This window comes from Miscanthus floridulus, chromosome 8 (genome assembly GCF_019320115.1).
Source record: "Miscanthus floridulus cultivar M001 chromosome 8, ASM1932011v1, whole genome shotgun sequence".
Lineage (NCBI taxonomy): Eukaryota > Viridiplantae > Streptophyta > Magnoliopsida > Poales > Poaceae > Miscanthus > Miscanthus floridulus.
In genome coordinates, this window is record NC_089587.1 from 152,142,692 (window position 1) to 152,165,078 (window position 22,387).

Here is a 22,387-nt window from a genome sequence, read left to right on the forward strand (position 1 = left end):
AAACCTTAAATCCTAAAGTAGATAAATTTGTCATGATAATGTTGTAAACTCAGAAGAGAATTAAAGCTCATCAGTGAACTCCAAATTTCAAAAATTTGGTCTGATTGGCATGTTTTTTCCTCATGTCTTATAGCATGTATCTCGGTACCATATGCAAGTAGATGAAAAAGATTTTTTTTTTCATCCTTCCAGTTAGGTATGAGATTAAAGCCTAAATTGGCTAACTACTATACTCAATTTGCAAGCACAAAATCCACAACTTCAGGAGTCTTACTTCGTCACAAAGAAAAAATGCATGACTAAGAACAGAACCAACAAGTGCTTATCTTGGCTGAGCTAATGTTCCAGCCAGCACATCTAGTGTAAGTCTTCTGGACATCATCATGGCAATATTAAGTGGGTTACTGGGTTCTGCAGGAACTGTAGTAACCTTCTCATTTTCTCCACTCATAAGTCTCATCAAATTAAGAGATGAACTTTTTTTTAAAAAGCACTTTGAGTTGGATACCCAACCTAAAATGAAAGAACTGGCCTGAATAGAAACAAGGAAGGGGTCGTACTTTGTAAAATGAATTAACTAACGAAGGGAAGGGATTACCATAAAATGAACTTAAAATGAAGTTATCACTCTGTGTTGTTTCTATGTTTGCCCCCAATGCACAGAGAGAACTGGTGTACAGTAAAACATCAGGCTGGACAAAGCGATAAAATGGATGTAAATTCTGGGGCCTGACTTGTTCATCTCATAGAAACAATGCAGAAGCCATTGAGGGCAACCAGGTCAAACTGAAAGCATATTGGTTAATCTTGATGAGGAGAACACAAAATTCACAGTTATTTATTTTTTCAGTGCCAAATTGCTGTGGACACTGAAATACAGATTGTTTTTTCAAGGCATAATTATTGGTCACCATGCAACAACGTAAGTGTTTGGTTGATCGATGGAAAAAGCAAAGAATGAAAAATACCTAGAGTCCCGAATTACCAACTAATATAGTCTCCAGCAGGCAAACACCAATAGGATTATTCTAATTGTCAAAAAGATCATTTCATCAACTATGTAGATAGAGAACAATACCTGTTTTCTCAACAGAAAAACACAATGACAATTATGACGATAACTAAATGGACACAAATCACAACTAATTTAGTCAATAGATTCTTTGTTGCATCAAACAGTTAGATGTTTTGGATGAGCACAAGAAAACTGAGATCATCACAAGTCACGTACCTTCCCCAAAAGCCAGATACCTTGCCAAACCAACAAATGTTTTGTCAGGGCCTCAGGCGTGGATTATACAAGTTGAACAAACAACATACACTGGAAACAAGCCTTTAAGCAACCCCCTTTTATCCCAGAAGCTAGCAATCTAGCTGATCAAATTTTCAGCTAGCGGTATTGCTTACACTTCGATGTGGAGCAGGTCTGTCGTCAGGCTGCTGGGTTCTTAGAAACAACGTTGGTGACGAGGCTGCAGATGACAAAGGTGCAGTCGAAATCTGCAAAAGCATAGTTGAATGCCCAACTCCCCATCCAGGTGAGCAAATAAAATCTTTGAATTGGAAGAGAGGGAGAGGAAGAAAAAGGAATGTGCCAATGTAAGGGATACACGACGGGGGCGTGAGGAGCAGCTGGGTGGCCATGTCGAGCCAGAGCCCTGCAAGGACGTGCTCCTGCGCTTCAAGGCAAATGTCTGTGGCCTTGGGGTCGGCAACCTCCGAGCCCCGTCCGTCATCGTCAAACCGCGAGCGGGAGCAGAGGGGCCGCGGCGCAACGGCCACGGATGGAGGCCAAAGATGTTAGTGTCAATTTAGGGTGGAGGACGGCAGATCTCATGCCTGCGCCGGCACAGAAGGCCAGGAACCTCGACATGCCGCACGGGCCGTGTGCGAGATGCGAAGATCGGCGGCGGCGGCGATGGGGAGAAGAGAGGGAAAAGAGAGAAGAATGAGGGGAGCGGGCTGGAAGTGAAGGAGGGGTGCAACACAAAAATTGTCTAGGGGTTCTCTGCAGAAATGACGACGATATCGATTTTTCTTCTACGCGTTAAAATAAGCGTTCCAGAAAGGGTCTTTATGAAACAATTTAGACGCGGTTACTGTATATACCGGTTGGACTGGACTGTGGGTTTATTACTACAACTATAGAGACTTTTCTGCAAACCGTTCGCGACCACGTGTCGACCCATGGAGAAGCCACGGATGCTTGGAATTCAATCCCGAGCAGTCTTTAAGGAACCTGATGCGGACCATGCATAGCAACTTAGCACGCCACACAGCAAGATTTTCTGATGCTTCAAACTATTATGGAGTGTAGACTCTATGGCGAATTAATCTGCTGTCATGTCAAATCAAACATTAAACATTAAAAATCAGTGCTTAATTAGGTTAAACCACCTTCTTAGCACGCTTTATGAAACGGTTCTGCTGCCTGGTCACTGTCTAAACACCTCTATTCAGCCCTGTTCGCTGTTCCGGCTGATTAGTTATGAGAGAAGAACATTGTTCCAATTGAAAAAAAAAACAAGCTAAAAAATACAGATTACAACAAGCGAACAGGGCCTTATCACCGAACATAAAGGCAATCATGAGTATTGATTGCAGCATTTTTTAACCCGTACGACCAATGGAACCGGGTTAAGTTGCCAACTCTAGAACGAAGCTGCTGTCCAGGAACAACTTTTTTTTTGAGACGCTGTCGAGGAACAGTAGTGTCTAGTGTTATGCAAAACACGGATTCCAGTGGAGGCGAGGAGAGTTGACGAGTGCCTATATATATAGCAGTAGAGCAACAGCCACATAGACGACACACGGCGTCCGCGGCAAGATGGTCGCCGGCGAGAATGGATGCGCAAACGCCTTCTCCAAGTATGAGGAATTGGCGTCGTCTCTCCCAGCATCCCAACAGGGCCTCGGGAGCTCCCCGTACCGGAAGTACGAAGGCTTCTGGTACCCGGAGCACCTGCTGGCGCCGACGCTGGCGATGGGGACACGTTCGTCGCCCGCCCGACCGACATCATCCTCGCCACCACTCCCAAGTCCGGCACGACGTGGCTTAAGGCGCTCGTTTACTGTGTGGCGCACCGCGGCCACCATGCGCCGGCCGACGAGCGCCACCCGCTCCTCGCCTCCAGCCCGCACGACGTGGTCCCGTTCCTGCACTCCATCTACGAGAACCACCGCTCGGCGTCGCCCGGCCCGCTCCTCGAAGAGATGCCGTCGCCGCGCGTCCTGGCTGTGCACGCGCCGTTCACGGCTCTGCTGGCGTCGGTGCGGGAGTCCGCGTGCCGCGTCATATATCTGTGTCGAGACCCCAAGGACGCTTTTGTCTCGCTCCGCCACTACCTCGACGAGATCAAGCCCGAGGGGTCCGCCATGACGCCGTTCGCCGAGGCGTTCATCCTGTTTTGCGACGGCGTGTCACCGTTCGGGCCGGTGTGGGACAACATGGCCGAGTACTGGAAGGAGAGCGTGGCGTGGCCGGAGAAAGTGATGTTCCTCTGGTACGAGGACCTGAAGGAGGATGCTGCGGGGAGCGTGAGGCGCTTGGCGGCGCTCCTCAGCTGCCTGTTCACCGGCGAGGAGGCAGAGAGAGGTGTCCCCATGGCGATTGTGGAGCTGTGCAGCATGGACAAGATGAGGAGCGTCGAGGCCAACCGGGACGGGATGCACCGGAACGATCATTTGTCGATCAAGAACTCGGCCTTCTTCCGAAAGGGGGAGGTTGGGGACTGGAAGGCGCACATGACGCTGGATATGGCGAGGAGACTGGATGGCATCGTGGAGGAAAAGCTGCGAGGATCTGGGCTCTCCATGATCGCATCATCAATGTGTGGGTCAGGTGTGGATCGTCTTCTGTTGTTTCAAATGTGTCATGCATTTGTCTTAGCCCAAACATGTTGGGGGTTCGTTGCCACACGGTAGACGTGCCTTTGTTTTGGGTCTTTTGGGGGTTATGTGCCTTCTTATAGGCAGAATAAAAGTTCCACATCATTTAAACAAATACACCTGCGATACAATGCCTTGTGATGTAATCATGTAGATCTCGTTGCCAGCAAGCATGCTATATATTGCTTGGTTAGTATTTGTTTTGATTAAATTGATCATGACACTGAAATAAGTAAACAACCATCAGCAGGATGAGGAATTTAAGGACCAAATATAAAGCTTCAATGGATGTGAATATGAATCAAATCGAAGTGCTCATCATCAAGATGAAAGCCACTAGCTTCTCAATTTATTAGTAGGCCATGTGAACACGGACATCTTTACTCATCAAATCCTAAAGAATCAGGAACTTCGTTTCCAATTTTCCTCCAGCTAATTCGTATCACCCACCGGAACATGTTCTGAAATTTCCCTCTCATTCGTATCCCTCTATGGTTACCAAAATGCTAGTGTTACCTTATTCTGGGATCATCCGGTACCGAGTTACAAGTCACACCTTCGCCGGCTCCGGCTCTGACTTCTCATCACCGGATTCCGCATCCACGGTCGGCGTTACCATCACTGCCGGATCTACGACTAGCGTGTCGTCGCCGACCTCGCGGCATCGCTCGAGCATGGACTCGGACTCCGCCTCCCTGCCAAGGACGAGGTACAGCACGCCCTGACAGAACAGCGGGCGGTAGTCAGCGGGGTCCTCCCGCGCAAGCTCCTCGAAGGCTGCGATTGCCTCGTCCACCTTCCCGTCCACGAACAGAACCTGAGCGGCCAGGAGGCGGGCATAGCTCTCTCCACATCCGGCCGCGGCCAGGCGCGAGCGCGCCTCGTCCGCGCCGCCGATGCGCGCGAGGCAGGCGGTCTCGATGATGAGCTTCTCGAATGGGTGGGACTCGGAGGCGTCTGGGATGGCATCGTCGGGGGACACCGTGACTGTCAGGGGAGTGGGCGGGGGCGCGGATGGGGTGCACGCGAGTGCCGGGGAGGTGGCGGCGAGGAGGACGGCGGCGGAGACGGCCATGCGGAGGGAGGAGAGGATGGGGTGTGCAGAACTAGCGGTGGCTTTGACGGCGGCAGGGAGAAAGGAGCGGCGCCGGGATGAGGCGGCTAGGTAGATGGGGTTACGGAGGGAAGAGGCGGCGGCGGCCGCGGGAGGTTTGCGGGGCGGAGATGGCCAAGGTCTTTGAGACTGGAAGCAGCGGGGCGGTGGCGGAGTTTGGTGAGGCGTGAAGAAAAGAGCTGGAACTTGGTGAATTGGTGGTGGGTGGCATTTGCGTCACTGACTTGTGGGGCCCGTCGGTCTGCCTAATGAGACAGTGGCGGCGACAGGCGCGGCGTCCTCTCAAGTTCGAGAGATGTGGGGTCATGTTCTCACTTCTTACTTTTTTTTTTTGGTTTTTGGAATCTCATTATTCACATGCTTACGAGGAATGAGTTGGTTTTACCAAATTTTATGGATAAACTGATGATGCATCACTTTATGATACATAGGGTGACTCCACAAACCAAACACACCAAAGACCGAACACACTAAAGTTCCCTTGAGATATTTTGCTAAAAATAAATGTATTATCAATGTGCTAGATGTTGAGGTACTCCCTTTATCTCTTTTTATTTGTCGGTCTTACTTTCCGACAAATGAAGCATATTTAATTTTAACAAAATATATAAATAAAATATTAATATTTATAGTACATAATTAGTATCATTGATATGTCGTTGAATCTATTTTCATAATAAATTGGTTAGAGGTAAAATGTTGCTAAAATTTTCTGTAAACTTAGATAAATTTAAAAAAAAATTGTCTGACACTTGCGACACTTGAATAGGACGGAGGGACTACACTTATATATTTAGTCAAAGATAGACTATCAGTCTGTTCGCTTGTTGGTTTCAGCCAGCCCAAACCAGCTAGCCAATAGTGTTTTTCTCTCATAATAAACCAGCACCAGCCAGCCCAACCTAGTCCAGAAACCAACCAGCGAACAGACCGTATGTTAACTTAAAGCAAAACTTGATTTATAATTTAAAACGGAGGAAATAATACAGTTACAATCCACATTCACAGGATCCCTTATCTTCGTAACAAGAAAATGCTGTTGAATTGACTCAAAAGCTCCACTTTTCAGCCATTTCTTTCAGGCCTTTTCGGATTAAAAAGAACTCCCAACGTCCACACGATGAGGATCACTAGAGTGTTGAAGCCCTTGTACTGACTACCAGGGATGAAAACGGATCGGATACGGACGAATATCACTGATATTATATTTGTTTTTATATTTTTGTCCGGATTCGGATTTGAATACGGATAGTGTCAACTATGTCGGATATGATACGATTGGATATCGACATCATTAATATGTGATTTGAGTATTCGGATACGGATACGGAATCGGATGTTGGATATCCAGACTCGGATACGGAAAGATCTCAACCCCTTTAAACGGATTCGGTTTCGAATACAGTCAGAAAATATCCGTACCGTTTTCGTCCCTACTGACTGCTAAGGTATTCGGCGCTCATCGTTCTGCACGTAGCCACCACTCCTGAAAAAACTCGTCCACTGGTCTCGGGCCAAGCTCCTGCAGCCCGACTAGGCTGGATATGGAGCCAGCTCGAACTAGCAGTGAGGCTAACGAGTCAACTTGGCTCAGCTCGTTAATATTATAAGGTAAATACGTAACTCTAGCTTGTCTCAATAGCGAGTTCGAGTTAGCTCGTTTAGCTCGCATGCTACTTAAAAAAATATGACACATATGTTTATAATGTTTATGCTATATTAATTCTAAAAGGTCACGTCCACTATTATGCCACCATACATGATTAATACATCAAGTTCATCAAAAGTATCAACCATGCAACATAGTTGGTCCATCCATGATCCATGCAGTTGTAGCATACTTACTAGTTGCTTGCCACCACACACTTAGAAAAAGTCCACAAATTTAATATCAGCATCATCATCTTCTCCCTGGTAAATAATCTATAAATCAACATTTAAGTACCACGACAATTATAAAATCAAAATCCATATGAAACAGCTGAAAAAAAGATTACATACCAATAAAATAGGTTGATATTTCTAGGTCAGCATTATTATCTTTTGGATTCATGGTCGTGGGTTGATAGGCCTCAGCTTGTGAACAGCTCGCGAGCTGGCTCGAGTTGGCTCGTTAAACTTCTAGCTTAGCTCGTGAAAAAATTAAAATGAGCCGAGCCGAATCTAGCCGAGCCAATCACAAGTCGAGCGAGTTTGCGAGCCACGAGTATTTTATCCAGCCCTGAGCCCGACTTTGCCCGAGACCCAAACCTATAGGGCCGCATGCCCACATGTGGGGAGGATATGCAGAGGCCGTCTCATCATCCTGGTCAGTGGTCACACATGAGGTATCTCGCCGGGTGTTATAGTCCTCTGCATGCTAGCCAGTCGGCCGTCCATTACCGGTTATGCGTGCCAGGAAAAACTTGCAGCGAAGTGGTGCCCAAGATTTTCACAAGCGCTTGCAAGGTTCGAAACTGACAGCCCACGTGAAGAAGCGTTTTGTAAGCTGACAGGGTAACTCGCTGGTAAACTCATCTCCAGAAAAACTTATTCAACTTTTCATGGAGTTCAATTTTACGATGGTGCTTTCCTTCAATATGCTCAATTTCAATAACACTAAGGAGCACTAAATTTCATAAAATTAGTACATTGAACTAACAGGGTTAGCTATAGCTGAGCTACAGAAATTTTTTGGATGCCTAACTATACAAATGTTATACAAAGGGTCTTGCAGTTGATTTTGCATAGCTCGACAGCAGTCACCATTTTCAGCTCAGAAGAGTGCCTTATCTCTAGCCGCTGCTGAGGGGGTGATACTGAGATAGCCGTAGTTTTGCAGGAATCCTCCTCAGAATGTACAAGACAAGAGATGAAGGGAGAATTTCGACAAGCTGCAGAAAAGAAGATGATAGGAATAGTGGAACCATAATTAGTAGGCATCAATTTGGAGTTGCCAAACTCAGAACACATAACTTCATGCTTTGCAGAATTCACACGTACCAGGTAATAGAAGAAATTCAGAATTGGATGGTCAAGAACATCGAGGTCAGCTTCTTTGTTAAATGCATTGAAACACATCTGCAAAGCAAATACAGTGCAAATTTCATAAATGAACTGTGAGAGCTAAACCTGCACAACTTCCAGTGGACAAAAATCCTTACCATTATGCATCGTGCCAAGAAACTGCAGAAACATATGCTGGCAACTCTGCCGACCTCTCTCAGCTTTTGTTGCCTCCCTTTTGACTCAATAGGAAAATATTTCAGCATGATGAAAAGCCTGCCCAACAAATCAGAATTGTATAAGTGCACATTTGAATGCAGTGCGGTAGCTAGATCAAACCCTGAACTTAATAGCTATCACTAAGTACTAGTACAGTTTCTTAGATTTATACTTCTGAGGTACATGTTTTGAAGCCAATCTAGGTATTCTAATTGACTAACAACAAAACAAAATAAAAAATCCATGTATCGCTGTTCAGAAATTTAAAGAACATTGAATAGTATTCATGATCTTGCCTTCCTCCATAGAGCAGAAAACCCAAGGCAGTGAAAAAGGAAAGTCCTGCAATGAATAACTTAGAAATGACTAGCATAGTGTGATTTGGATTCCACCACAGACACAGCCACAGAAAACCCTGAAGAGAGAATACTTTTATCAGAATGTTATGTATAGCATAACAGGTGGGTGAATATAAACATCTGAACATTTGAAATAAAAAGATTTGTGTTGAAGACAAACACGAGCAACTCTTTAATACAAAACTAAGCAGTCGTCCATCACAAAAAGCAACCAAAATTTGTCAAATAAAGATTCTTCCTTTTACATATTTGTGTTAGTAAGCATCTCTATTTTGACATTAGAGTTTTAAACATCAGAGATATTCTTTCGCATTATGCCAAATGTCATGAATTCTACAGTTCTAGTTGGCTTCTAATAATGTGGAATAGCATCAAAATACAATGGAAATGTTATTTGCAATTTTATTCAGCACACAGCCACAGACAGTTGAAGCAAAATTTATACAAATTGAATTAGCACTAGACTTACAAAGATCCTGCTTTACCTGCAATGCATAAACGACACAATTAATGATGTAGAAACCAGATCGAAGTTGATCAGTCATTAGTCCACGTGCTTGGTAAAGTATCTCAGCCCAGAAAAGTGCTAAGAATGCATAGGTAGTGAAGAATGCAAGCCCAGGAAGGTCAAGAATAACATGCTGAAATATCTGGAAAAGAAATAATGAACATGAGCAATTCAAGTCAGGTCAGCCAAATCAAAATTATCATATCATTTACATTACAGGACTAAGTTAAGGCATCCAAACCGGAGGGTTCACTTGTTGCACTTGGCGACGGAAAGCAAAGATAGAGCACCTGGCTGCATATTTGCAATACAGCAAGATTAGCAGTAAACAATTGACAGCTGTTGATGAAGGGGAGCATGTAATGTTTTTCTCCAACAAAGATTGAACTGTATTTTTTGAACGTAACAAAGATTGAACTGCATACCCCCATTGACCACGAAATTCAGGAACTGGAAGACCTTTTGGGTTGTCCATCCATATTCAGGAACTCTGCACTGTATCCTGGCAACTTGGAACTGCATGGTACATTATAATCATTTTTTCTTCTGTTTTTCAAATAATTTATTATTTAAACAGCAAGCATCGCATGTCTTACTAATGCTCTTACTTAATACAAATATTCAGATGCTATGCTATGCACACATTCTTATCCAGCACTATCTATCGGGTGAGATTTCGATGTATCAGAAAGATGCAAGCAACCTCAACTCCTCAAGTCCTTGTCCAACTATCTATCTCTATTTCAAATTGTGGTTTTCATCTTGATTAACCCAAACGTGTATATATATTCGTCCTGGTTATCATCTTTCACAAGGTTCGGATGCAATACGTTATTGGTAATTTATTATCCTGATTCCTCAAGGCACAAAGCAAACAAGCATCTCTTTTATTCCCAACTAAAAGTTGCTGGTCGTGATATGGCAAATTCATGATACTCATGTCAAATAGGTACTAAAAACAAGTATTTATTCTCCTGCAATGACATCAAGGCACCAACGGCACACATGCTTATTCCTTCGACGGTATCACGCCAGAGTAAATAATTAGTGGCATCCATATAGAGCTGCATTAACAGAAGGAGAGGTGACGCTTACGAATGAGGCGGCGGCGATGACGCCGTAGAGGACGGCGAGGGCGTAGAAGATCCCGTCCTGCCATGCCGGCGAGCCGTTCACGCGCTCCCACCAGTCTGCGACGGCCGCCGGAAGGGGCGCCGCCGCCGCCGCCATGGCCGCCCGGCGCGCAGAGGGATCCTTTCGAAAAGAACAGGACAGGACAAGACCAAAGGGCGCCCTCTCTCCGACAGGAAACTCGTGGGTGTGCTGTGCTCGTGGGATCCGGCGGCGACGGACGGCGTGGATTTATACGGCCGGGTCGTGTCGCTTTCGTCGCTGTAACAGAGGAGCGCAGGTTGGTGTCCGGCTGTGTTGGGTACGGGCCGCTCGCGCTATGTTTGTTATATATCATCACACGTATACACCCGTGCCTGGATTGATTAATCCGACAATCAATCGGGTAATTAGTTGGGTTCAAACTGCAACTCTGGAGCCGACTCGAGTTTGGAAAACGTCGTTTTCGCGTTGCTACTCGGCCAGGTTTGGGGTTGGTCGAGCCGGCTACGGCTGAGCTTATACAATCGTATAGATTATAAGTTGGAATAATATTTTTTTCTCACACCAAACCAGCCAACCCAGTCAGTAGTAAATAATCCACGATCGTTTACGACGAAACGAACACGGCTGAAGATCAGCACAGTCGGTTTGGGTTTTCGGTGTTGCATTGATTAATCGGACGCGGTCTGGATCAGCTGTTGGATTTGTCATGCGAGGCATGTTTCGCACGACCAAATTGGACGCCGTCCTGGCTGGAGGGTTGACATCTGGTGGTGACGCATGTTACCGGAGCTCGTCCATTAGCCAGCACCGTAATTGTTGTTGTTCTGAACAACCCCAAACCTACCGCCAATCTGAAGCCTGACAAACGAAAATTTGCATACATCATAGTGTACATCTGATCAGATGCATATATGCTACGGCTTTTGCAGTCTGCACTGTTGTTGGTGCACCGGTCCCGCTGGTAGGAGATGGATGGGATGAGATCATGTTGTTTGGTAGTTGGCGAATTTTTCCAGTTGTTTGGCCATGGCCTCATGGGATTACAGAGTCAAGGCATTTGCGGCAGAGTGAGTTCTGAAAGTTGAAGAGGGAGCAATTTGTTGGCAGGTTTGGAGTACTACCACTAGATAAAGCAGAACATTCCTCCCAAACGGCTGGTGTAAGGCAGATCCATGTGCCTATTTGGCTATTTGCTCCTATCACGTATCCAGCACAAATTCCCTGACAAAACGAACAGACATAAATATAGAGAACCAATGAATTCCGATTCCGATGCTATCTTTTCTTTTCTTTGTCGTCTTTGGTGCACATATCTTCAGACTGTTGCCCATATTTCTCAGCACTTCGCTGTTCATGAACATATCACATTTCCTGAAGACAGGCAAATACCGATTACTCCGTACATTTTTGCTGTCGGATGTTTAGCGATATTACAACCCCTGCTTGCTGCCATACCTTCTTGCTATTACATTAGCTCAAGTGTTGCAGGATAAGGCATATTCGGACATTATCTATCCCTGCATGCATGACTTAAAGATCTTTTTCCCACACCAGAATTAGGAACATATTCATGCCACGAGTTCATCATCACTCTTGGCTGAGCCATTGGAAAACTAGAAGAGCAGTGCTCCTTTTTTTCTACTCCCGTGTCGTCCAACGATTCCATTCCTCTGGCGAAAACTATAGATTCCTTGCTGAATGGTACCGGACACAACCTTTGCACAAGTAAAAGAAAAAAGAAAAATCACAGTTCCAAATTTTTTGTGCGGTGTTCAGAGCAGGACTTTATTTGAGCTGCTTGTTCACAGCAGCGAATTGTTAACGGCCTCATGGGCTGATAATGTTTAAGATGGTCTCTCTCTTTTGCGAGAAGAAGATGTAATCAACTCTCCTTTTTTTTCGAGATCCTAGTGAAATGAGCTTTTGCTTGTGATGAATACTAGCAGTGATAAGTACGGATGTTGTGTTTTTCTTCCCGTTAGCTAGAAAATAAATTGGGTGGGTGAGGGGCGCACCAACGCCTGCGTGCGCTCCCCTCCCCGATGGATGTCACGTGGAACCTGACGGTATCGCATGCACCGCATCTGGAGGTGGAGTCGTGTTTCTCGCGTCGGTTTGCCGGTCCATCGGGGAGCGGCTAACTCCAGATGCGCCACGTGCTATGCCGTCGGGCTCCACGTGGCGTCCATGGGTGAATGGAGCGCACGCAGGCGTCGGTGCGCCCCTGGCTCATCCAATTTATTTCCGTTAGCTAGCTCCGCGCATCACATGACCGTGCAGGCGTGGACGTTGTCGTCGTGACGGCGAGCGCGTCGTCGTCGAGGACATGCGTGAAGGCGTGGCAGGGGTAGGATCCGATCATGGGGTCGTTGTAGCCGTGGCGGTAGTACCTGTCGGTGGCCATGTACGTGTTGTCTTCCAGGTACTGGATCGCGAACGGGTAGTACTCGCCGTCGTACGGCCACGGCCAGAACTCCGCCACCCTGCCGGTCCGCCGCGCCGCGCGCAGCACCTCCCGCCGGTCCACGTACCCCTTCACCGTCACCTTCTGCCGGTCCATGTCGATCTCCACCGAGCTCACTCCTGCACTGCACAACATATACCTGTCATATTTACAGTATTTCTGATGAACGGGATCGAGGAATTATTCAGTCGTGCGTGCCTTGGAGCCGGGACATGGCCTTCCTCACTCGCTTCTCGCAGCCGTCGCAGTCCATGTGCACGTTCATCTCCACGACCTTTGGCCACAGAAAACACAAACAAAACGTACGCCAACTGAAGCAACAGAAACTGTATGTATGTACCGTCTTCTTTCTCATTCACGAATCGGTTCACTCACGGACAACGCGTTCGACGAGGTGGTGCTCCTCTGCGTCCTCCAAAAGCGCAGCATTTTTCAGGCACCGTCCGAAACAGAGCCGCCGGCTTCAATGGGCGGCGGAGGAGAGTGCAGGGACGAAGCGTATAAATACTGCCTTCTCGGAGGCCAGGGTTCACGGTAAGTTGCACGAGAGCGACACGGATCGCATGCAGTTCGCGGATGCCAAAGAGCAGCGCCCGTCTGTTGCCCGGGGATATATGCGCCGATGCGCCACGAACAAATATTGTTCTGCTCCCGGGAAGGATCGGATATCTGTTGGCCGGGAAGGCCTCGACATGTTGGGGGAAGAACAACGTCGTATCACCGGCAGGTTCCAGATAATGGATGAGATTTTTGGCCCGCGCCCGATCGTTTTCGGTCGCCAGGCTGCTGGTTGCATGTTGCCACTTGCCACATGTTGTTTTATGGACAATCGGTCGGGAGAGACCCGGTATAGCTCCACTAGTTTGTCGCTGGGTCAACCTACATCTTGCTTGTTGAAAAAAAAGGAAAACTTAAATCGTGCTAAAATTGTATTAATATTAAACTAAAATAACATACCACGCATAATGAAATTGAGGGGCTATTGGAAGAACCATTGGAAGGCTATTGGGGAGCTGCTAGAGCAAATGAAATTGTCTTATGTCCTCGATATGACAGGTTATATGAGGATTAGATATGGTATTGAGGAGCTGCTCTTATATAAGAAATAAAAATCTATATCACCAACTCTAGGAGTACATGCGCGTACTCCGTATATGTTAAATGTTTATTTAAAAGGATGGACAACATGCATGAGCTAAAGCTCGATGACAATGATTTGACTAAAATCTTGTATCTTATCTTTTTGTGTTTAACTGTTGACAACACTCATGGACAGTGGCGGGCCCAGGATTTTACCTCTGGTATGCGCCCCAAAAAAAATTCTAATACAATTCTGTAAACCATTTATAATTCGGTAAAACCATATTATAATTCATTAAAACCGGTTACATTAAATAACATAATAAGATTTAAATTCAAATATTAAGCTACGAACGACGCCAAATCTTGATATAAATTGTTCAAATGAAATACAAATACTTCAAAATATAGCAACAGGAGAGACTTACAATATTACTTGTTTATCCGCCGCTTTCTCAATAACATGAATGTCTCAATTATATCATCTTCATCAACTTGGAAGAAAATATCCCGCTCAATAAATGTGACTAGACAATCATCCAAAACAGTATCACCTATCATATTCCTTGTCTTTGTTTTCACTATAACCAATGCAGAAAATACCCTTTCAACACTCGTTGTTGCCACCGGTAAAAGCAATATCAATTTGAGAAGCAAGTACACCATATCATACACTTTGTGCCTCTTTGTTTCAACAAGCTTAACTGAGAGAACAACAATGTTGTCTAGACCTTGGAAGCTAGCATCTTGTCGCATGTCATCAATATAATTATCAAGTTGCAATTCAAGTTTTAACAAATCATTGTTGGAGAAGTCCTTAGGATAAAATTCAGCCAATCTACGTAGCTTCCGTGCATCAAAAGAAGCAAAGGAGTTGGAAGGACTGAAGGCTAGCTCCATATTGATCTCATCAAACTGATTATCAAGCTCTTGACTAATTTAATCAATGACACCAATGTATACTTCTCTTCTGAAATGGTCATCATTTGTTTGGTTTCGGGCACGGGCATACCACGCTGATTTTCCATAAGGCACATAAGCACCATCCATAGCAGGAACTTCAACACCATGTTTAATACAAAAAGAAGTGACCTTCTGAAGAAAATTATCCCAACCATCAGACCTCAACTCCTGCATTCTGCTCTTTGCCACATTAACAAATGAGATTGCATTAAGAATATCTTGATCCCTTCTCTGCAAGCACTCGGATAACTTATTTGTGTATCCAAGAATAACATACATTAAGTGCACAAAGAAAACAAACTCAAAGGTTTCAAATGCTCCAATCACAAAATGTATCTTTGTCCAATCTTCCTTATATGCAATATCAGCACCAAGTTCAATGAGCACATCATGAATTGAGGAATATATAGTGATGATGCTACATATAGTTTTGTAATGAGAGCCCCACCAAGTGTCACCAGGCCTAGGCAAACCCGTCTCTTGATTTAATCCCCTCCCTGTTTCAAGCTCACCACACTCTAGTGCTTTCTTAACATTCTCAAGCATTGCATTTCGAAGCATATCTGACGCTTGCAAGAAACCCCAACAATATTCAACAAGATAGATACTTGATCAAAAAAAGTCTTGCAGTCAGTATTTCCCTTGGCAACAGCGACAAGAACTAGTTGGAGTTGATGTGCAGAGCAATGAATATAATAAGCAGAAGGTGATTCTTGCATGATTAAAGTTTTGAGCCCTTTAATTTCTCCTTTCATATTGCTAGCCCCATCATAACCTTGGCCTCTAATCTGCTGCAGACTCAATCCATTAATAACAAGTAAACCTTCAATTGCTTTCTTAAGTGACAAAGAGGTAGTATCATCTACATGAACAACTCCAATGAAGTGCTCACATGGCCTTCCAAGTTTATCAATATAACGTAAGCAAAGAGCTAGTTGTTCTTTATGTGATATATCACTAGACTCATCAGCTAGAATTGCATAGGGCTCATCACCAAGTTCCCCAATTATTTTCTTTCTAGTTTCTATGGCACAACAATGAATAATTTCCTTTTGTATGTTTGGGCTAGTCAAAGTGCAATTACCTGGTGCATTGTTCAAGACATACTTGTTCACTTCTTCACTATTTCCTGCAAGAAACTTCAAAAGTTCAATGAAGTTGCCTCTATTGCTAGACTCTTCACTTTCATCATGTCCATGGAATGCCAATCCTTGATACAAAAGAAACTTGATACATCTAAGTGAATATGTCAATCTTTTCTTGTAAAGACGAAGCTCCTCCTCACTCCACTTGTCAATGTGATAATCAATTACAACCTTGGGATTAATAAAACCAATGTACCTCTCTTGAGCTGCTTTATGTGCCCTAGAACCACACTGTTTAAGAAGTGTTGTATTTCCTATATTCCAATTATTCCATCCATCAACCACAAAAGTATTTGACCCACTGCCCTTCTTGAACAAGTAGCATATGAAGCAAAACGCAGAATCCTTCTTGACACTATATTCAAGCCACTCATAATTATACAACCATTGTATACTGAATCGACGAGGTAGACCTCCAATGTTTTGGTATGGAAAATCATGTATATAAGGTTTGCAAGCACCTTTAGTAATATATGCTCTACGGATTGCATCTTGATCATTAACATGATAATTTTCAATGGGTAGCCTTTCACCTAGATCATATGGAAGGCGATTGATGTTATACACCGACGGCTTTGATGCGGGGGGTGACGGTGATGCTAGCGAGGGCGAGGGCAAAGGATCTGTAATTTCTTCAACTTGTACTCTATCTTCTTCTTGATTGTGCTCTTCCACAATACTTTGATCCAGAGCCGGAGGTGGGTCAGGGTTCAAAGCAACAGCAGCCGCCTTCTTTGCTGCATTCTGAAAAAGCGATCGAATGTCTCCGTTTCTCTTCATAATTCAACTATTCAAGAGTTCTGAAATTTTAAAAAAAACTCACCAATTAGCAAAACTAATGAACGGACACCTGGAACTGAGGAAGGGTGGAGACTGGAGAACTGGAGATGGACGGGGAGGAACGAGGATCACCTGTCACCTGAATACCTGATCGCCAATCGGCTGCCTGGTGCCGCAATGCCGATCCGCGAAGGCCGAAGGGCGATGGCGGCGTCCGCGACAGGCTCGCGGCGAGAACGCTCCGCGGCCGCGAGCGGAGTCTGGCGATCCAACTCCCTCCCGAGTCCCGGCCTCCCTGGACAGTTCGACGTCTGCCGATCCAACTCTCCCTGCGAGCTGGGCCGGCCCATCGAGCACGAACGCGCATTTACGCCGCACTCACGTACTATGAACACGACGTCTTGTTTTTTTCATTTTTTCTATTATGTTTGACTGACGGGCGGGCCACAGGATGGTCGGTGGACCACCCAGACCACCCACTGGATCCGCCACTGCTCATGGAGATATAAGTATATAGTAAAAACAAATATTTAGGTCGGCCTATATTAGACATAGACTTTTGAAATGGCTATGGCCCTTAAAATTGGCCTTGCAGCCAGGGGCCGGGTCGATCCATTCCCATCCCCGACCTCCATCCAAATCATAGCCACCTTCAAAGATATACTACCATTACGACGATATATTTAGCACTCTCTCCGTCCACGAAAGAATGAAATTCTTGTTTTCAAGAAGTCAAATAGAGTTATATAAGAAAATATTAACATTCATGATATAAAATAAGTACTATTAGATTAATTAATTATTAAATATATTTTCATAGTAAATTTTATTAAAGACATAAATATTAATACTATTTATTATAATAACTTTGTTAAAGCTAGACAGTTCGATAAGCACCAAGTCTATATTTGTATTTTTTAGACTAGCACTAGTAGCATAGCAGTCACCACCACAGAAGACATCACTCCAAGGCCAACTGGGCCATGCGGATCTCATACTCCTCTTCTTGGGTGAAGTCGCTCTTGATGTTGAACATGTAGTGAATCTCCTCCGGAGTCTTGCCCTTGATCATATCAGCCACCGTCTGGCAGGTCGGAGTCAGCGGGCTTGGCGGCGGCGTAGATGTGCTTGTTGCAATACTCGATGACCTTGAAGAGGATCTTCGAATTGACGCTGGGGAGCGAGATGCCGCTGTCGGCGCGGTCGTCCTGTATCATGTGGCGGATGGTCTGCGACTCCATTGCCACCACCTCCTCTGCCTCGAACTCCTCGGAGTCAGAGCTCCTCAAAGTAAGCCTCTTCTTGTCAGCCTCGGAAGCCATCGATGGATGGAGAGCTGATGCGACGAAACAGAGAGCTGATGCGTCGAAACGAAACCCTAGCTACCTGCGGCGCGCGTCGGATTGAGGAAAACTGCTAATGAACGGGGAGATTGGCAGCGGGCGGGCGGCCGTGGCTTTTCTCCTCCCGTCTCGGCCTCTCCTGGCCTATAAAGCCCAGGAAGCCAGGAGCCGTCCGATGGTAGTCCGTATTCTTTTTTTTTTCCTCGACTATGGTAGTCCGTATTCGTGCGTACGTATTGGAATTGGATTTCTTGTCACTGCTACAAAGCATGATGATCAGTATAAAGGCATTTAAGGTTAGACATGATCCAGAGTTGTAAATAAACCTTTTGTGAAATAAAATTTTCTCACAAACCATGGACATGATAGAAATAACGCTATGCACGTTAGACTGTCTCCAACAAAAAAAAAACTTATATGGACACCCAAACCTAAAATAGGTAGCAATAGATTAAAAAATAGTCTCCAATAGAGTACCTACACGGGAGACCTATTTTGGGTTGTCTGAGAGGCACAACCCAAATATGGGTATTCTCTCTCCTGAAAACCTATTTGTAGAAATGATTCTCTTTTGGGTCTTGTTGTTGGAGAAGATGCTGAATATGTATTGAACCTTTTGCCTGTAGCGCTACCCAAAGGACGAATGAGTCTGATTTTTTTGGTGTTGTTGTTGGAGATAGACTTCAAAACGATAGCAAAAGGTACGATAATGGCCCTATTTGCTTGAACTTATCGGCCAGGTACAGTATATTTCTCTCACAACAAATCAGCGAATAGTACTTTTCAACTTGGCTTTTCAGCGAAACGAATAGGACTCTTCCGAATCTGAATCCAGACAACTAGCAAAATGATTTCAACAAGTGATTCTATTTATAAGAGAAACATTTCTCTAGAAAATCTGAATCTAAAACGTTTCAGTTAGAGCAACTACAACAAGACCCTATTTGAATCCCATAGCTAAATATAGATGCCCACACTAAAAATTATGCTCAAGTAGGGCCCTTACTTGAACTCTCACATTTGGTTGGGCAACCAAATTCTCCCAGGGACCCCATTCCTGGTGGCCCAGCTTCAGGCCCCCATCTTGCTGTTGCATCTGTTTCTTCCCCGCGCTCGCACAGAAATCGTGCATCACCCTCGCTCCATCCTCCTTCGCCGGTGGCGCACCTCCCTTCGACACACGACAACACCCCAGCCATCGTGTGGGCACAGGTGTGGCCATCCGCCTCCGCCGTCGTCGCGTGGGCGTGGGAGTGGCCATCCACCTCCGCCGTCGTCGCGTGGGAGCGGACGTGTAGCTCCACCACGTGGGTGCGGCCATCGGCCTCCGCCTAGCTTCACGGCACAGAAGCGGTTGTCCACCTCCACCTGGCTTTGTCGCACAGGAGAGGCCGCTTGCCTCCACCACTGTCGCGTGGGCAAGGGAAGAACTATCTACCTCTAACCGGCTCTGCCTCTCCACATGTTGAGGAAAGAAGGGAGAAGAAATATAAGAAAAGCTTGCCTTCAATGATATATGGACCCCATTTGTAAGTGACTATTGCCATATTTTTGTGGGCTCTGGTTTTGTGGCTTCTGTTAGAGCAGATGCAAAATAGGGGGTTGTTGATACTTAACGACTAGTGGAGGAATTCCGCAAGCGCACAAAATTATCGCGTAGCACTTCGCTCGGTGAGTACCAAGTGTCAAATTTATATTTTTCCTATAGGAAGGCGGAAGGCTAAATTTATATTTACAGTTAGGATTGCTAAAGGAAAGCCTAAGTGTATCCTAAGTGAGTGAACGATAATGGTGATTTGGGTGAACTACCTAGTCAACTACTAAACAAGCTACACTAGAAGTAAGATAGCTAGGTGGGAGAGCGTGCAGTTTATCTTTCAGTAACAAAGGATAAACAAATGACTAGGAGAAACGCGCTAGTACTTTAGGGCATAGCCCGCCTACCAACTAGGAGAGTTAAATAGACAATGTCTGCCATGAGCCCTATAATTTAATAACTAGACCTAACGTGGTGGAATACAGATGATTGACAAGGCTGTCACCACTTGCCAACTACCATAATCTATCCGGATGCCTAGCCGTATCCACAGGTAATCTATAGCCTAAGCACCTCGCTTAATCTATAGGCTTACTACTTTAATTTGAGCTCCGATGAAATGGGATCAAAGTACCCTAACAATACAGTGGAACTCGTACTAACGAAAGACTACTAATTAGAAGATAACCTATGATCTAATGCCGAGAGCAAGCACCTAAGCTCACTAATGATGAACAATAATGAACTAGAACTTGAACTAAGCAGAGCAATAATACTAAATAAAGTACTGAATAGAGTAAATGCGGAATAAAAGAATTACAAAGGAGCTATACCAGACCCAAAAGATTCTTTCGGACTTCGAGAGAAACTTTGCTCTTGCTCTACTCCACTACTAGACTACTTCTACCACTAAGCTACTAAGCTAGAGAGCTTGGAGAAAGCTTTGAGAGCTTGGAAATGAATGGGGCACTTCTCGACCGAGCACCACTGCCTCTATTTATAGTGTGGAAAGGCAGTGGGGGTACTTGTAGACAGCCAGAAAGTCGGTGGGGCACCTAGGGCGGTGGCAAGGGGGCGCCGGCCAGCCCTGGGATGCACCGCCTTTGCATCCTACGACGCTGGTTGTCTCCTAATGGCTGTTGTAGAGGCAACACATGTCAAAATTCGGACAGAAGGTTGGTTCCAAGGTCGGTTGAAGGCCTCCATGTGTATGACAATGGGCCCATGGATCCAAGGCCACTCCATCTCGTCCCTTGATGCAAAGCGATGTTGAATGGACGATTGGGAAGGCTTGTGGAGCAGCTCCCACGGATCAGTGACGTGGCAAGGCCACTTGGCACCCCGAGCGGTGCCCTTGTGGGGCTAGCCGGCGTGGCATGTGGACCCCTGCCCTCCCTGCCTCATCCACTTGCTCCCTTTGTCCATTTTTGTCACCATTTTGCACAAAATTTTGCTATAATTTTCTGCATGAACTGGGTGAATCATAAACAAAATACAACACATGTGATGATGTTTTGCCCCACTTTATCATGCTTAGGTGAAATGTTGATGGTCAAAACAGGTGTTAGTGACCGTCAACAGGGGCCAAGAAAAGTAGGGGCGAGCACCTAAATTAGAAGTAGGGGTCCTGATTTGGGTGCTCCTGCTGGAATTGCTCTTAGAATCTTTGGATCCCTACTAAATGAACCTGAAGTCCTAGGAAGCAATCAATTTGGTTTGAAGAAATGTATTTGTTGGCCCATATAAGAGAGTTTTAATCAAAAAAGATTATTGAGGTAATCCTAAACTTATTTATATGGTAATTTTGGATAACCAACAGGTTTTGATTTCATCCTCTTAATTGAGGCCCAGTGCCATGGGACTGATTTGATTACTTCATACTTACTCCCTTCGTTCCAAATTATAGGACATCTGGACTTTTTAAGATATATTGTTTTTACTATGTTTCTAGATATAGTATACGTGTCTAAGTACATAATAAAAATTATGTATCTAAAAAAGCTAAAACGTCTTATAATTTGGAATAAAGGGAGTACGTGTTAGACTTAATGGACTGGGCCGATTTTATGGGCTTTCTGCTGGCCCGATGAGGCTTATTTGATTACTTATACGTATTCGATTTAATGAAATGGGCTGATTTCATGGGCTTTCTGCTGGCCCGGCGCAACAATGCTCGCTGGGTTCTTCTCACTCTGTCCCTCTGGTCCTGTTCACTTCTCTTATAATCCGTCTTTTTTGGCTTGTTTTTTCAGTCGGAATAGTTTTTTTTTCTCTCGCAACAAATCAGCCAAAACAGTGTTGCGTATAGGGCTGAAAACGATAACGATAATTTCCGTTTACCGGTAATCGTTTTTGAAAAATTACCGACTTTTGCTCCTAAATGAAAGTGGTGACGGTAACCGAGGAAACGAAAATGAGAATGGTAAAACTATACGGTAATGAAAACGAAAATGATTTGCCTCACTTCCGACCGTTTTCGAAAAATACCGTAATTAGCCAGTATTCTACCGTCGATAATTACCAATCCCAAGCAGGCCACGAGCCCACAACGCCATCCCTGGCTCTTCCTGAATCATAGACTAGGCCCAGCCTACTGAGTGTTGAGCGCTCTCCTTGCTAGCCTTATCCCCATGCAAAAATCATGTCTCTTGCATTATTCCTCGTTTCTATCCTTTTTTAAGTCCAAGTATCGAACTAAGAACTTGGTTCGATTACGAGTGTACTGGTATGTAAGTTTGTGAGTGGCTAATATGTCTATGTGGCTGTCAGCTTGTGTGCTCATGTGATCTAACTCTTAAGTCCAGGACGTTAGAACTTGTGGTTGTGGGCTTATGGCTTTTGTCACTTCTGGTTCTTTCGTATCAAGTATAACTATGTGTCAAGCTA

General features: G+C 45.0%; 3 protein-coding genes and 3 pseudogenes across 3 annotated transcripts; 1 reads left to right on the top strand and 5 right to left on the bottom strand.

Moving 5' to 3' along the window:
- The first annotated feature begins 2,827 nt into the window (after positions 1-2,827).
- LOC136473729 (cytosolic sulfotransferase 13-like) lies at positions 2,828-4,018 on the top strand (annotated as a pseudogene).
- A 187-nt stretch (positions 4,019-4,205) lies between these two features.
- Positions 4,206-5,103, bottom strand: LOC136473728 (uncharacterized). Its single transcript, XM_066471374.1, has one exon. The coding sequence runs from the start codon at positions 4,961-4,963 to the stop codon at positions 4,439-4,441; it is 525 nt and encodes a 174-aa protein (XP_066327471.1). The 5' UTR covers positions 4,964-5,103; the 3' UTR covers positions 4,206-4,438.
- Positions 5,104-7,534: 2,431 nt separating this feature from the next.
- LOC136473730 (tobamovirus multiplication protein 3-like) lies at positions 7,535-10,466 on the bottom strand. The gene is made up of 8 exons (XM_066471375.1): positions 10,169-10,466; positions 9,499-9,589; positions 9,315-9,367; positions 9,051-9,215; positions 8,503-8,621; positions 8,146-8,263; positions 7,985-8,062; positions 7,535-7,875 (listed from the first exon to the last, which is right to left on the bottom strand). The coding sequence occupies exons 1-8, from the start codon at positions 10,301-10,303 to the stop codon at positions 7,777-7,779; spliced, it is 858 nt and encodes a 285-aa protein (XP_066327472.1). The 5' UTR covers positions 10,304-10,466; the 3' UTR covers positions 7,535-7,776.
- Positions 10,467-12,453: 1,987 nt separating this feature from the next.
- Positions 12,454-13,082, bottom strand: LOC136473731 (heavy metal-associated isoprenylated plant protein 45-like; annotated as a pseudogene).
- Positions 13,083-14,165: 1,083 nt separating this feature from the next.
- LOC136470020 (uncharacterized) lies at positions 14,166-16,971 on the bottom strand. The gene is made up of 6 exons (XM_066467999.1): positions 16,769-16,971; positions 15,781-16,196; positions 15,472-15,666; positions 15,305-15,357; positions 14,746-14,927; positions 14,166-14,667 (listed from the first exon to the last, which is right to left on the bottom strand). Exons 1-6 carry the CDS (start codon positions 16,969-16,971, stop codon positions 14,166-14,168), a joined length of 1,551 nt encoding a protein of 516 aa, XP_066324096.1.
- Positions 16,972-17,582: 611 nt separating this feature from the next.
- Positions 17,583-17,943, bottom strand: LOC136470021 (SKP1-like protein 1; annotated as a pseudogene).
- Between the last annotated feature and the right edge of the window lie 4,444 nt (positions 17,944-22,387).

What these genes read in the sequence shown, in the direction of transcription:
- LOC136473728 (XM_066471374.1), bottom strand. Translation starts at nt 4,963, where the DNA reads ATGGCCGTCTCCGCCGCCGTCCTCCTCGCCGCCACCTCCCCGGCACTC.
- LOC136473730 (XM_066471375.1), bottom strand. Translation starts at nt 10,303, where the DNA reads ATGGCGGCGGCGGCGGCGCCCCTTCCGGCGGCCGTCGCAGACTGGTGG. An exon ending in GAATTTCGTGGTCAATGGGG is followed by an intron (nt 9,368 to 9,498) that starts GTATGCAGTTCA and finishes GCAAATATGCAG; the next exon opens with CCAGGTGCTCTATCTTTGCT. An exon ending in TCTTGGCACGATGCATAATG is followed by an intron (nt 8,063 to 8,145) that starts GTAAGGATTTTT and finishes TTTGCTTTGCAG; the next exon opens with ATGTGTTTCAATGCATTTAA.
- LOC136470020 (XM_066467999.1), bottom strand. Translation starts at nt 16,971, where the DNA reads ATGGGCCGGCCCAGCTCGCAGGGAGAGTTGGATCGGCAGACGTCGAAC. An exon ending in GCAGCAGATTAGAGGCCAAG is followed by an intron (nt 15,358 to 15,471) that starts GTTATGATGGGG and finishes AACTCCAACTAG; the next exon opens with TTCTTGTCGCTGTTGCCAAG. An exon ending in CCTTATGGAAAATCAGCGTG is followed by an intron (nt 14,668 to 14,745) that starts GTATGCCCGTGC and finishes TGATTAAATTAG; the next exon opens with TCAAGAGCTTGATAATCAGT.